The sequence below is a fragment of the Fistularia commersonii genome, chromosome 20 (genome assembly GCF_037954325.1).
Source record: "Fistularia commersonii isolate RoL2024-O1a breed Wild chromosome 20, RoL_Fcom_v1.0, whole genome shotgun sequence".
NCBI classification, from domain to species: domain Eukaryota; kingdom Metazoa; phylum Chordata; class Actinopteri; order Syngnathiformes; family Fistulariidae; genus Fistularia; species Fistularia commersonii.
Window position 1 is genome coordinate 7,759,466 of NC_141303.1, and position 15,082 is coordinate 7,774,547.

Consider the following 15,082-nt stretch of genomic DNA (forward strand, 5'->3'; position numbering starts at 1 on the left):
ACACAATTACAGGATTCTTCAATTGCAATCCAACTGATAGTTATTCATAGGTTAATCATTATTCACAGAACCTTATTTGTGAAGGATTTTGAAGTATCATAAAGTACCAATAAATCTAAATGCACTGCGGACAGCAAAGTAAGAATTTCATTGCAAATGTACACATGACAATAAACTCTTTGAACCTTCAATCTATATATACATATATATATAAATATGTATATAAATAAAACATAAAATAAAATATATAAATATATATGTAAAGAGAGAGAGAGAGAGAGAGAGAGAGGGAGAGAGTGAGAGAGATTTATACAAAAGTTGTTCATACTTATTAAAGATCAAGTTTTTAACTGTGAAGCTTTTTTCCGATTTCTTTTCATCGAAACTGAGACAAAGGTTTTATTACTTGCTGTTTGCTTTGAATGGCTGAAAATGAGAACTCTAACCCCGTCACCCGTCTGTCGTGGGGGTTTGTTGTGGGCTTTCAGTGGGAGGAGCGAGCGGCGAAGGTCCAGGTGGTCAAGCCTGCGTAAAAGCGCACAACATACGCAAAACACTTACGAAACCAGCGGCGCCGTTACGTCCAAGAAAATATAAAACACACGCACACACACACACACACACACACACACGCACACACACACACACACACACACACACACACACACACACACAGACAAAACGACTGAGCTGTCCGGCCCCTGGCACCTTTATGAATGAATAGTCTGAATAGTGCTTAGTGGACCCCCCACCCCATCCACCCAACCTCCCCTCCACAGCGGAGCCGTTGCTGTAGAAATACCTCAAACTATCACAACGCGCTTCGGTGCTGCGATCTGAATCGGACAGGAAGGTGGCCAAACACTTCGAGGGGGTCTCTGAGATTCCTTTTTGCCAGGACAACACGGAGAGACTCTGCGAGGAGCGGGACTATGTTTAAGAAAAGCAAGAGTAAGGTCCTGGTGGATTACGCGTCAGAGGAAGACGACATGACCTGGCATTATCATCACTCTTACAAGGTAAAAGCGCGGATTGTTGTGGAACTGTGACATTTTCTTTTACTTTTGTATAAAAGCTAGTCAAAATTATTCCGAATCATTTACAATAATGAGTGATCCCACAGCCTTTTTGACTATGAGAGGATGTTTTTTTTTCCTTTCCCCTTTTGGAGCAAGTGTCAGTCCTTCAGAGGGTTTGGTTTTGCCACTAACTTGTTTGTGCAAACAATTCACATCGGCCTCACACAAAAGTATTAGGTATATACTTTTGAAATATCAAATTAGAGGACGAAACCCGCATTAAAATTCTGTAAATATAATGAAAACCCATTGTTTTTGTAAATATACATGGTATAATATGCATGGCGAAATTAATGTGAGGACAAATGTAACATTAGGAATGTTGTCAGGACGCTCTGTGGGTTGATGGATGCCCAAGTGTATGTCCAACTTATGAACCCACAAGATATTTTGTGAGATTTATTTTCTCCCTCGGATAAGCACAAATAAACAGATACTGCACAGAAAGAAAAAAAAAAACAACAATAACAACCTGAGTCAGCTGCAGACTCTCGCCAGCCCCCATGTACAATGTACAAGCTTAATGAGGTGAGTAGCCGATTGTGAAGTCTAAAAGCTTGGTATCAGCACTTGAAGGCAGCTGGACGGCCTCTGTCAAAACGTGGTGGGCACATAGAGGTGGTTCAAGATAAGACACACTCAGGATACCTGCAGCTGGCCTGGCTGTATGGAAATAACACATAATTATTTTTCCATAAATACCCAGTCCCCCCTATTTTATATCTGTGGACAATTAAGGGATCAGAGATGACAGAGAAGAAACCAAAATATTGGCTGGACATCAGTTTCAGTTGAATTTTTAACTGCAACCTGAACATTGGCAAATAAGATGATATAAGATGGAGAAGCCAGTGTTAATTATTTCAGTTGAAAGTTGTCTGTGATACAAATGTAATATTATGAAAGGCAATGTTTTAAAGGACTGAAAAGGTGCCATTATCAATTTTCATGTCAAAAGTACAAAGGATAATTATGGAGCAGAAGATTTCTGTCTTTCCCGGGCACAAAAGGGGAATGATATGAATAAAAAAAAAAATGTAATAGAGAATAGAACATTTATGCCTTAATAGTTGCAAATATAAAAATCACCCATTGAATGTTTATTTCAGTATTAAGCTTTGTAGATTTTCCCATCACATAGAAACAACAAAAAAATAATAATTAAACAGGGCAAATAAAATAAAATAAAATAAAATAAAATAAAATAAAATAATGATAAACACATAAAAGCCAACTGTAGGCATCAGTAACCTTTTCATTTCTCGTGCACCTGAAGTTTCTGCACTAAAACCACTGTGATTATGGATTTATGATAACTTTTTTCATTCAATTCGATGAAATAATGATGTCATATTGTAGGCATTTGGAAAGATAACCCAACTCCTCATCCTAGTATTTTCCATTAGTATATGGTTGAGATCTGGTGGGTTATTAACCTTTTTTCACTGCTACCACTGGGGCAACGCATGTGGCCTGAACCTCTGAAGAGGTGATCTACAGTCACTTTGTGGCTCAGTCTCCAATTCCCAATAGGGTTTATTTGGCTATACACACTGATTTGAGGTCAGGCGAGGGAGCCACTAAATTCCTGGGAAAGACATCAGGGAGGTCTCCCAGCGTCACCATGGCAATAAAAACATCCAGGGGTCAGGGATTCTCTCAGAAAATGTTGTAAACACAGAGTAAAAAACCAACCTGACCCAGCAGTGATGCAGGACAGCATGTCTCCATTTCTCAGCATGCATTCTTACTTTTTCAAAGGGATTTTTAGTCAGAGATCGAGCATTACTGAATCATCTGAAGCACAGAGTGATGTCAAAAGATAGCATTACAGACCATCATTATCACCGCTCTACACTCATGTATTGTTAATGTATGGAACAGGGCGCTTTTTTATACTCAAATACAGATTTGCAAAAAATGTTAGCATGAAATAGAGTGTTTCTTCAGTATACAGGAACATTTAAAGGGAATGATTTGAGCTCAAAATGGTTAAAATTATTAATGAAAGGCTTAAAAACTAAAGTGCTTTACAATATTGGCATATGTAAGCTTTTTTAACTATACCTTTATTACTTTCATCGATCTGCTAGAGTTAAAACTTCATAAAAAGCTGAATTCATAAAATCAATGTCGCCTTCATCATAGACAATAAACACAGAGCGAGGTTAAATGAGGTATAGTTCTTCGAGATATGATACTTTCATTTGAATCCATCTTTCAAAGAGCAACAAAATAACAAAAAAAAGGAAATATACCAAAAAAAACTCCTGGATAAGCAGTGGAGAAAACATAGTGGGATGTCCAGGCTGGTCTGTAGCTGCAAGAGTTTCAAAAGGCCATCAAGAATCCTGCTCTCTCCTTCTTCATTGGCCAGTAATCAAAAAGTAGCCATAAACCTACTTCATGGTCTCACTATAGGCATATCATCAGTCCTTTTCTATCAAAGCACTGACTGAATAAATGAATTAAAATCTTGTGCAATGAAGATAGATGGTGTTGATCAGCTGCAGCAACACAAACACCCGAGGGGCGACAGGTAGACAGTGAGGATTCTTCAGTAAAGAAAAGCTGGTAGTGCAAATGGGGGAAAGGGGCATTTTGAGATTTGATGCCCTCCCCTTCCGCAAGCTTCACCTCTCACTTGCAGTTGAAGTTCAATGGGTGTAAGCTGTGAGCATGTGGGAGTTGTGTGTGTGCCCGCTTGTCTGTAGCTTAAAGCTGTACTTCAATAGCCTTGTAATTCCACTTCAGGAGCCAAGTTACTTGAAGCACTAATATGAATGGGATTGGGTCTGATCAGTCACTTCAGACAACCTCATATATATCATAAAGCCATCAAACAGGACAAGGAGATACATCTGGTGTGATCCTTTAGTGAAGAGAAAAAAGAAAACCTTTTGACTTAACAGGTTTGGGTCTGATTTCCAAAGAGCCCAGGTGGAAATAATGCCAAGCATTCCAAAGCTCAACTTTTCTGGTCTGAATACATTTGCTTTACTGTCGAGAGTTAGACAAGAAGCTCGATGATTTCACCGCTTAATACCAATATTTGATATTTGACTACACTCAGGTTGTGAACTAAATGTCAAGGCATCCAAAGTCAATCATTTGATTCAGAGTACTGACGACAGCATGTATTGCTACCATGCTGTTAACAAAGAAATGTGTAAATGTCAGTGCTAAAATAACATGACATTTTATCATCTTCCAAGGTTGTTGTACTATTTTAGTGTCAGACGTATTTTCTTCATGATCTTTATTTGAACCCAGTGCAAGTCATATTTAAACAAAAATAATATGAAAACCTTTGAATATAATTCCAATGTAACTACAATATTAACTTGATATGATATGGAATGAAATTAATGAATATTGAAATATTGGTTTGGCTCTAGTACAGAGATATGATATTCTAATGTCTAATTAATATCTAACTTGTTCATCTCAGCATCTCAGCAAAAAAATTCCAAAGGATTTAAAAAAAAAATAGTTATCATTTTATTGCTTATGTACATATACACCTTTTAAGTTTGTGCTTTGTTTCCTCACATGATTGAAGGCACACACGATGAAGGCACACATGATTTATTAGGAACCTCTTATTAACAGGTAATTGAAGGATTATATGATTATACTACTACTGCTTCACATGCACACACGCATGCCTGCACATACACATGCAGAAGCTGGAAAACAAAACCCCCAAAAACATGAATCGCAAGATGTTAAAGATATAATCTCCGTGTCTATGTTTTCAGGCATTTTTTTGACACTGCTCTCTTTTCTCAACCCCCACTCCCTCAACTGGCTGCCCCCATCCTCCTCAACCTTTGTTTCAAGTTGTAAATGCTTTTATGATCTAAAAACTAAGAAGTCAGAATTCAGTGTGTGTGAGAGGGTATCTTTGATCAGCTCAGGTGGTGGAGACTTTGCTCAGACATGCCCAACCACTTCTCTCTACTCTCTCTCTCTCTCTCCCTCGATGTGTCTCTTTCTCCCTCCAGTTATGTTTCTGTATTCTTCTTTTGTGGAATTGTCAGTTGATGTCAGTTGATACAAGTTCTGAAATCTTTGATCGTTTTACGGGAATTCTGGCTCTACTTCAGTAGATTTCAGACTCCAATACATATCTGATATGCCCCCCCCCCAGCCCACACACACTCACATGCACACACACACACACATACACACACAATTCTTTTTAACTTCTTTAGACAGTGTCAGATTGTCATTCGTCAAAGCCAAATTGCACAGTATGGATGCTGTGAATAATATCACTCAGGTGAAGGGATTCAATATGGTTACCAATCAACAGGGGAACAAGGTGGTAAATCTGTAATGCAAGCTCACAGAAGATATATTATGTGTATCATTGTCTTTTATGATCAGGATAATTACAAACAGTTGAATTTCCAGAAAAAGCTGGTGTTTTCTTAATGGATTTACCCCCCACAAGCGCAGTGAAAACTAATATTGTGTAATTCGATTGCCAGACACTCACAGTCGTTAAAGTCATTACTTCATTATCTCCCAACCAACTGTAATCTTTCAGAAAAAACTTTCAGCAAAATTTCCTAACAGCTTCATCTTCTCCAATGAAAAGTCCAATTGTGATTTGATAATATGATCTTGATGCAGTTTTTTGGTTAGATATTTGAACTATGAATACGTATCTTCAAAAGTACCTAAAATGTTCAATTTAGAAATAAATTGGGGTGATTACCCTGTGAATAAAAAAAACATTTACCATTGGATCTTGATCTAGATATCCATGGACATTCAGAGATTCAATAATGTACAGCCAGGAGTGTTCATAGAAACAATTTAAAGTTAGAAATAGAGGTCAACCACAGAGCTGCTTCTGAGGTGATGTAGATTTGAAAAGTTTTGCTTGACTTTGTGGGTTGCTAGTGGCCCATCTTTTGTTATTTTAGTTCTTGAAAAGGTCTTGTTAATAAAACTAAAGTTTTGGGTTGTTTTTCCAAGTATGGCCAAAATGCAGTTTGAATATTAATATTTGAACACACAACACAACATGATGAAGTGCATTTGTTTTTGTTTGTTTAGTCATCTAACATGCATCATTATAGAGATGCAGATTTTTATTTTTTAAGCAAAGTAGAACAATTTAGCAAAACAATGCTAATTGTTCTTTCAAATTAAATAGCACTAAGAGTAACAAAAATATTATAGTCAGTAACAATGAGCCAAAATAGCTCTGCCTCAAATGGTGTCATATACTGTTAGGGTAACGGGTCATGCATTTATTTCCCTTCTCTTTTGTTTGAATTTGCCCTCTGACTTCAGCAGTTTCCTCAATCGTGTCCTCAGCCCTCTGTCTCCAGCCTTCCACATAGTTCTTCAAACACAGTTTGTTTATGTTACCTATCCACAAATGTTAGCTTCTCTCTTGCAGGGGAGTTTGCACACAGTCTGCCCACACATCACTGGTGCAAACTAAGGATGGTGTGTATGTGTTTGTGTTAGGGGATGCTGGTTTTGTTAACTCACTGCTCACTGCTCATATGTTTGTCTGTGTGTGTGTGTGTGTGTGTGTGTGTAAATGTGTGTGTGTGTGTGTGTGTGTGTGTGTTTGTGTGTGTGTGTGTGTGTGTGTGTGTGTGTGTATCCGCATGTGTGTCTTTCAGGACAAAGACATAGAAGGAGAGGAAGAAGATGAGGAAGCTGTCACAGCAATGTCTAAGGTAAACAATAAACCTTCACAACTAGTTGGATATAACAGAAAAACAATCTTTGACTAATAATTCAGTTTTATGTCATAGACAGCTCTGCCCTCTTCTTATTAATGCTATCTTCTTACACTTCATTTCACATGCACTTGCTTATTGTACCAGATGTATTTCATCGGTCATAGTTGTGAAATAGAGTCAGTTATTTGTCCTGAAAAACAAACCCACACACAACTTCTTGTCAGATGACTGCAAGGTGTTACCCAGAGCAACAGCAGAGCTAAAGCAGATGATTGCTTAGGCTCCAGAGTTTATCTGTAAACATGTCAGCCTTCGGTTATCAACCTTCCAATGTCACTGGAGAATCGACTTGTTTGTTGTTATGCTACTTTTGTGTGTGTTTTTTTTGCGCTTTCAGCCTTATCCTCAAGTACCCATGTTGAAGCCAGAGCCACAGTTGGTCCAAACACATCATCAACTTACTTGGCACAACTCAACCAGAGCATGAGCTTACCAAAAACCTGATTTCTTTTTCTTCTTTTTTGTCTACAAATTGACTAGGCATGTCAGCACAAGTACTGAGGACTGCAGTGTTATGTGCAGACAAAGATAAAAGTGACCCAAAAAGGAAATATGGTCCTCTGATATACATTTCCTACTTTCAAAATGTATTTATTCACACAGAATATAAAATCCAATAGTAAATCCTGAGCTGACAATTCTCTACTTTTGTAGATGTATGGTCATGTTTGCAGTCTAAGTGAACCTATGAACTGATAAATACTTTTAGATTCTAGCCACAGCCTGTCAGGGCTTTTGTGGCCTTGTTTTGACCAGTTGGGCTTTGACAACTTCCGGCCTTTGTCACTAAAGCTCCTCATGAAGCCGAGACAAATTTTATTTGTAGTCACTATGTTTTAGTTTATGTAGCCATCAAACTTCATTGCAAGAGGAAAAATGTTCTCTATCGCAACTTATGGACCAAAAGTTTGTTAGCCAATGGATGGCAGCAGACCGCTCCATAGATGCCACCCCATAATGCCCCCATTGGCTTTCATTGGCCACTCAGTTGTTAACACTAAGTCTGACTCTTCATTACCTGCGATAGTGCCACTAGACCTATCTAATACAGGATTGTCTCAAAAAATTAGAATATTGTGATAAAGTTCTTTATCCTCTGTAATGCTATTACAAAAACAAAAATGTCATACATTCTGGATTCATTACAAATCAACTGAAATAGTGCAAGCCTTTTATTATTTAATATTCCTGATTATGGCTTATATCTTAAGAAAACTCAAAAATCCTATCTCAAAATATTAGAATATCATGAATTTTTTTTTTTTTTTCAATTGCATTACAGAAGATAAAGAACTTTATCACAATATTCTAATTTTCTGAGACAGTCCTGTATGTATTCTTCATGCCAGTGAAGATAAAATAGATCAGATCTCAGACCTCAGATCTAAACAATCATTTCTGCCACATCTTTTTTTAGTTTTTGCAGAAGTCACCAATAGTTGTAACTTTGTAAGGATAGGGCTGTAAAAATTCAGGACACATACACTTGTCTGAAAATAGGTTATTGTACACATACATAAAAGAAAGTAAAGATAAGGACATAACAAATTCCTAATTTATCACAGACATAGGGCATAGCGTTGTTCTGTTTTAGTTTGCCGTACAACTGCGGAATATTATCCAGTGTTTAACTAAAGATTAAGTGTGTTGTTACCAATAATCACATTAACAAAGTGTTAATGCACACAAAGTATATTCTGTTTGTCTTCTGACTGGCTCACAATTAATATTTAAAACCTGTCATGTCCATGAGGATGGGGTGGCTGGGCTGGAGGAGGGAAGGAAACTCTACATTCTTTTGAGGAGCTGGACTATTTGAAAGAGAACAATGACTGTGGAGGAAAAACAGGGCTGAAAATAGACACATGGTGGAAGGCTACAGTTCTTCTACTGTTGGTTGTTCCATGCTCATATTAGGACACAAAGTGGACTAGGTCTGCCGGAAGTTACCTTTCCCTGTTATGGATAGATACGGAGAATAGTGTATACAGTATGTCTGTCACAGGAAAGGTGCAAAGAGAACAGTAATGATTCTTTACAAGTTGTATTTATGAGTAGGCCTGCAGAGAACCACTCTGTTACTTCTGTGTCAGAGGCTAGCATGGCATTCTAAAAATCCTGTTTATTTTAGATTATTTTATAAAGCAACATTGTTAGTTTGGTTTGCAGATGCACAGACTGCATCAAGGGAGAGCACAAGGTGAAAAAAGTTAAATGCACAATTGAGTTATAACTAAATACTGATGCTTTAATGGATTAAAGTTGGTTGTGAGGTGTTTTTTTGTTGATTTATAAATATCAATTTGCTAGTTAACCAGATCTGCACCATTGATCCAGGAATTATCCAATTAGTGGCTGAACATTTCTTGATCTTCAGAGGCTTCTACTAGTGTGTACTATCTATGCAGTGCATTACTTAATAAACAACAGTAGCATACAGATTAACCAAAACCAGAGTAGTAGTTAGTAGCTGCCCGTATTTTATGTTCGTATCTTGAACAATTCACATAGTATTTCCTAAATTAGATGCCTTCTTAATCTTTTAGTATTCAGCCTTAATCTCTGTGGAATGGATGGAAAATTTTGTTCAATAAGAGCTCTTTTGTTCTGCTAGTCATGTAGCTGTAGACATGCACTCACTCACACACACACACACACACACACACGATCCGCTTGATTTACCTACTGCTTGGTTGGAGAGATTACTGGGCTCTGAGCAGATTTTGAAGTAAAGGGTTGGAGGTTAATTCTGAGGAGAATAATGAAGGCCCCTGAATGTGGCCACACTTCTGGATTTACATATTTACACAGGGATACCTGTATATTTAACACACATTGATCTTCTTTTCTGCTACTATTATAATGTGGCAAATGTGATGCAACAGAGAGACAGAAAGCACAAGTTATGACTAGTTGAATCAATATTTAATTTCGCAGATATTTTCTGATTTAAAAATTCAGCATTCCCAGGTATGATGGAAATAGGTGCTGCCATTTTTTCATTGCAAAAGTTGCTGCATCTACTCACACCTAAATTCAATGTACATTCCAAAACTCTCACACATCATATTTCAGCATGTGAGAAAAATTCACAAGCAGGATATGGATATTCTCATGTCTTAGATAACACTAAGCTTGAGTATTCTACAGTATATACCTAAGGGACAGAGTCTTCTGTCAAAGTTCTTGCTATCTAAACACTCTTAAACATGATCTCAGTCCCATTGATGGACTCATTGTACAGGTTCCTGTTTGGATTAAGAACTGATGGCTTTCATGTCCTGTTACTTGTTTACTTGCTGGCACTGATGTTGCATCGTCTAGACTCAAAGTCGGTGAACAACATGGGGGGAGAGTGACATAGAAAGCTGTAGCCTTTTAAGTCGAGCACCTCCCCCGTCGGACAAATAAAGAAACATCGGGAACAGCTCAAAGTTTGTACAGGTCAAATGCACTAATCAAATAATACTGTGAAAACTGAATACCTTTTAATAACGGTCAGGCAAAGACAGACACGGAAGTGAACAGGAGGGAGTGTTATGACCTTGACTGCTGACATTGGGAATTCTTCCCAAGCAGTGAGAGAAAGGGAGCCAAAAGTTTGTTCCATATTAGACAAGTGGGGCGGTATTTGAGCTCGGTGGATAGCTGCAAGGATAAGGAGGAATTTTGATGTCGAGGGAAGTCCAGGGGGGCTTCCTTTGGAATGCCAGGCTCTAACTCTGCATCTGAACTCATAATATTTCTGACAAATAGCAGAGGGTTCTTTTTTGTATAACTGCTTGGAGTGTCATAAATACATTCAAGTATCATTTCTATAAAATGCTTTTTGTTGAGTTATCAATTAAATGCTATGTCTTCCTGCTGACACAAGCTTAACAAATACTTAGTTTATCATTGATTCACAAAACAAGCTGACTCAAATACTAATAAAGCAAAGTCCCATTCAAGATAATTAATGTTTAGATGGTTCTCTTTGAAAACATCTAAAATCTAAAAGGTAAAAAAGGTCAAAGATTGAAGAATGGTACTGTCAGTTTAGGCTTGTCACTTATGTGCATAGTATATTGCTCGAGAGAGCTATGAGTTTATCAGACAAAATTTAATTTATTTGAGAAATTGCATCTCTTGGAAGGTTAGATCCTTTTTAAAAGTCTTGATCAGAGAAAACTGAACTTAAAAGTCAGTGTAATGTATCCCGACATCGTCATCATCATCATTATCATCATCACTGTCCCACCGATTATGTGATCTGCCACTCTGTAGACACTCTCCCTGACTTTCATGCAACATTCAAAAGCTCTGATGGCCAAGACAGACCCTTAATTTCCAGCATTTTCAGCATCTCCAGATCAGTCTCTTTCAAACTTAGTTCATTGACAGTGAAGAGCTTCATATCTACCTCTGTAACCTCATGCTGTTGGCATGCCATAGTCTTCCAGCTCTGCTCCCTTGAAAGAAAACATGTCAACTGGGTTCAGGAGTTCATTGTAGTACTCTTTCCACCACCCTACAATGTCTCCAATCAAGGTCACCAGGTCTCCAGGTCTCACTGTGCTGTGAACAGCTTTGGCCAAGCCCTGCTTCCCTTTCCTGAATCTCCGGACAGTTTTCTTATCTCAATGGTATTTGTCATCTGTTTCGAGAGTGGTCACTGGAAAGTGACCTTTTCCAGCTATCTTTTAAGACCACTGAACCTGTCTGGAAAAAAAAGGAAAAAAAAATTAATCTGAACATATGGCCATTTTCCTGAATTCCCACAAAGTTGACTTTGTGAAATACGTCTCCCTTAAGGGAGCATGGATAACTCATAAATAGGCATCAAAGTTGACAACATGCTTAACATGCAACAGAGGTTGTTATTTTCAGCTCTGCAATTCAAACCATGTCATCTCTTTTCTGTTAGGAAGCCAAGATGAAGAAAAGCATGTCCAAGAAAGACAGGAGGGAGAAGAAGATGTTCTCTTCTAAAGATGATGAGCACTTCTTGTTAACCGGTGTGAAGCTGGCTGACCGCAGAGGGTGAGGTTATAATGCACAATTAAGTAAATATAGACATTCAATAAACCATTATAAGATGAATTGTGATGTCACACGATAACATCACAATTCACGATACTATAGGCTTTTCCACTAATGTTGTTGCCATAGAAGATGCTTTGACCAGCAGTAGTCCAATTTAATACCCAAATAAATTAACATTTGCCATCATCAAACACACTGAGACTTTTCTTCATAGCCTTTCATAATGTTTGATTTATATAATTTATTTGGCTTCAAAAAATTGTTAAGGCTAAATAATACAAGATTGAAACATTCAGTGAGCAGTCCTTGGATGAATTAATTTGTTGCTACATCCATGGAATGCTTGAATGAATTCAAGTATGCCTCCTTCACATTGTGACTGTCACCCACTTGTTAACTTCTCAGGCTAGGTCTACATGGGGTGTTTTTTATGGAAAGGACCATCTGCCAGAATTTGACCCTTGACAGACATGTCACAAGGATCTAAGATCTTATTCAAACACATTTTACCAGTAACTGATTAGAGGAAAATGTTTTAGGATTTCAGCACACCAGTTTCAAACAAGAAACAAGATAATATTTATGAAAAACAGTTTAAGTTTGAAAAAGGACTACACAGTTATTGAATCTATTCTTATTTCTACATATTTGTTCATTATCATCAATATTAAAGAGAATTTTAAAGAGGTCTCATTGTGAATGCCTGCATTAAAACTTTAAGCTTAATATTCAACCAGACATTCTCAGATCTGAGTGAGGTGGTGGAATAGTAGGAAAGTTCACCGCGTCCACGTGGGAGAAACTTAATTTGCTAGAACTTATCAACTTTCAGACCTTGAGGGAGTGATGTATGAGGAAAGTCTAAATTAATCAACTCTTAGTGACAAACAACCGGGAGTTCCTATTTAATGACTTATTGTTTTTGGTTCCACTCAAAGTTCCAGTTCCATCTTTCTCCCATTCATTCAAGGCTCTATTTATAGTAAAGTAACATTCCAGAAGTAAATGCCTTCACTGTAGCACACCTAAGGGTTTTATATTTTGTCTTTGGCTATATCTATACCTCTCTTTTGTCTTTTGTTTGAATAAAGGTCTCACAAGAAAATCAAAGATGATGAGAAGGAGAAGGAAAAGAAAGATAAACCAGACAAGGGCCACTGCTTTTGGGAAAGTGTTACTATGACGATGAGGCAAATTTCACCCACCAAAAAAATGGAGAAGATGGAGGGATGGGAGCCTCCTCACCTTGAGACTTTAACTGACGAGGCCAATAAGGACGACTCACCCGTGTCCTTTCCTGACTCCTTCGGGATTCCGTTGGAATTGGCTGCGTGGGCAGGCCAGGGCCTGGAGGAGGATTCCTCCCGTTACTCTAACCTATCAGACTCCAAGGATTCCACTGCTGCTGTCAGGTGGACAGCTCGTGCTAAAGTCAAGCTGGCTGGAATCAGCAGGATGAGCAGAGGGATCGTGTCAGAGAGTGTATGGGAGGGCTTTAAATAGTAGTCATTTTTTACTTTTTACCCATCCCTCCCCCCTTGTGTATCACAAATGAGTATGAAACCCTGGCCAAAATATTTGCCTGAAACTGGTGTTGATATCAGTTGGTATTATTGAGATGCTGTTGTGAACCCTGAATGTAACATATGGAGTAGGTTATATATTTTTCATCTTTGAAATCCTTCAATATAATATAATATAATATAATATAATATAATAAAACCTTTTTTGTTGATTCCATAAACAAACAGGGTTTAACAGGGTTGCCAGTTTTTCATAAATTGTAAAATTAAACCTATTACAGCCTTACACTACTGCACCATTGTCAATAAGAGATTCAATTGCCTGGCCAATTACAAATGTTTTCCAACATTTTTGTTAGTCATGGAAGATTTCTTGGTTACTTGCAACTTAGTGATGCAGTGATATGCATTTGAATAGAGATTAGGAGCATGAGAACCAGTTGTGTGTCTGTGTGAAAGTGACCTCGTGGCTCAGACTTGAAAGGTGTCTGAAGTACTGCTGATGTAGTGGAAGCATTTGTGTGTGACAACTGTACATTGAAGTAGTTTCAAAATCAAGACTACCTCCTCAGTTTCATAAGTTCCTAGTCTGCAAAAAATACCCTTAGACACTGATATTTGACTGAGTGTAGGTGAAACTTAAACATCAATCAAAACTGACTCGACAGCGGATGGTAATATTGTGTTAGTTTTAAGGCACATCCTCAATGTGCAAATGTTAACTCTTACACGATGTGAGTTGATAATGTCTTGTAATGTTCATATTTTGTTGATCTCAAGTTCAGTGTTGCATTTTTAACATAAACCTGATATTCCTGACGTCAAGGCCAGCTTGAGCTGGGGTAATTGTGATAATCTGATGCTGAATATTTATAGAACATTTTACTGACGGGAAATTTGAAGCTGAACTATGTGGATACTGTAACCTGTAAAGTGCCTTCAATCTGTAGAATGACAACATGTTTTTGTCTTAAGTGTTTCAACTGGACTGAATCATTCTGTGAACACAAACACGTGTGCTCTATGCTCTACATACTGGTGGGGGTGAATCAGTCCAGTATGGACCTCAGCTGCACCTGTCAATAATGATGGATGCCATTAGCTCACCAGCAGAAATGGCACAAGTGTTAAATTCAGCTTGATCTTTTAAACATAATTAAATATTATGTATGCATTTAAGTTAAATATACTTTATGGCACAAACAATGAAGTGTAACCGTTAAGATTTTTGGAACCTGAATAGATGCATTTCCATTTTAGACTACTGTTCCTTTCTTGTCTATCTTTGTTAAAATCTCGTAACTGATTTTTTATGATGATGAAATCTGCTTCAGGTGTATTCATTCCTCCTCCACGGCTGGGTTGAACTTTCCAAGCTGAATAAAGATGGAGACTGAACTGTGTGGCTCTACTTTATCAATCTTTTGCTGTTGCAAGGAAACACAACAACAACAAATATTCTTCGCCTGAATGGTAAAATGACACTGACAATGTAAAAATGTGAATGTAATAGTTTACAATGCTTATACTGGTCATAATATTTTTAACATGATTTCAAGGTTTTAGTAACCAATTTTTTGTTGTACAAACTCCTTATTAATTAATTAGAGTGATTGATAGTGAATAAAAAAAGGATATCAGGACACTCACATGTTCCTGTATTGAACCACTGTTAAACAAG

General features: G+C 37.6%; 1 protein-coding gene across 1 annotated transcript; it reads left to right on the top strand.

Annotated features, from left to right (window-relative positions):
* The first annotated feature begins 636 nt into the window (after positions 1 to 636).
* On the top strand, positions 637 to 14,788 carry LOC147222790 (testis development-related protein). Its single transcript, XM_086167512.1, has 4 exons — positions 637 to 1,019; positions 6,731 to 6,787; positions 11,760 to 11,875; positions 12,970 to 14,788. The coding sequence occupies exons 1-4, from the start codon at positions 933 to 935 to the stop codon at positions 13,379 to 13,381; spliced, it is 672 nt and encodes a 223-aa protein (XP_086023638.1). The 5' UTR covers positions 637 to 932; the 3' UTR covers positions 13,382 to 14,788.
* Positions 14,789 to 15,082: the final 294 nt, after the last annotated feature.

Bases quoted from the DNA above. Each gene is read 5' to 3' on its own strand.
- LOC147222790 (XM_086167512.1), top strand. From the start codon at position 933: ATGTTTAAGAAAAGCAAGAGTAAGGTCCTGGTGGATTACGCGTCAGAG. The intron at 1,020-6,730 runs GTAAAAGCGCGG...TGTGTCTTTCAG, and splicing joins ATTATCATCACTCTTACAAG to GACAAAGACATAGAAGGAGA. The intron at 6,788-11,759 runs GTAAACAATAAA...CTTTTCTGTTAG, and splicing joins CTGTCACAGCAATGTCTAAG to GAAGCCAAGATGAAGAAAAG.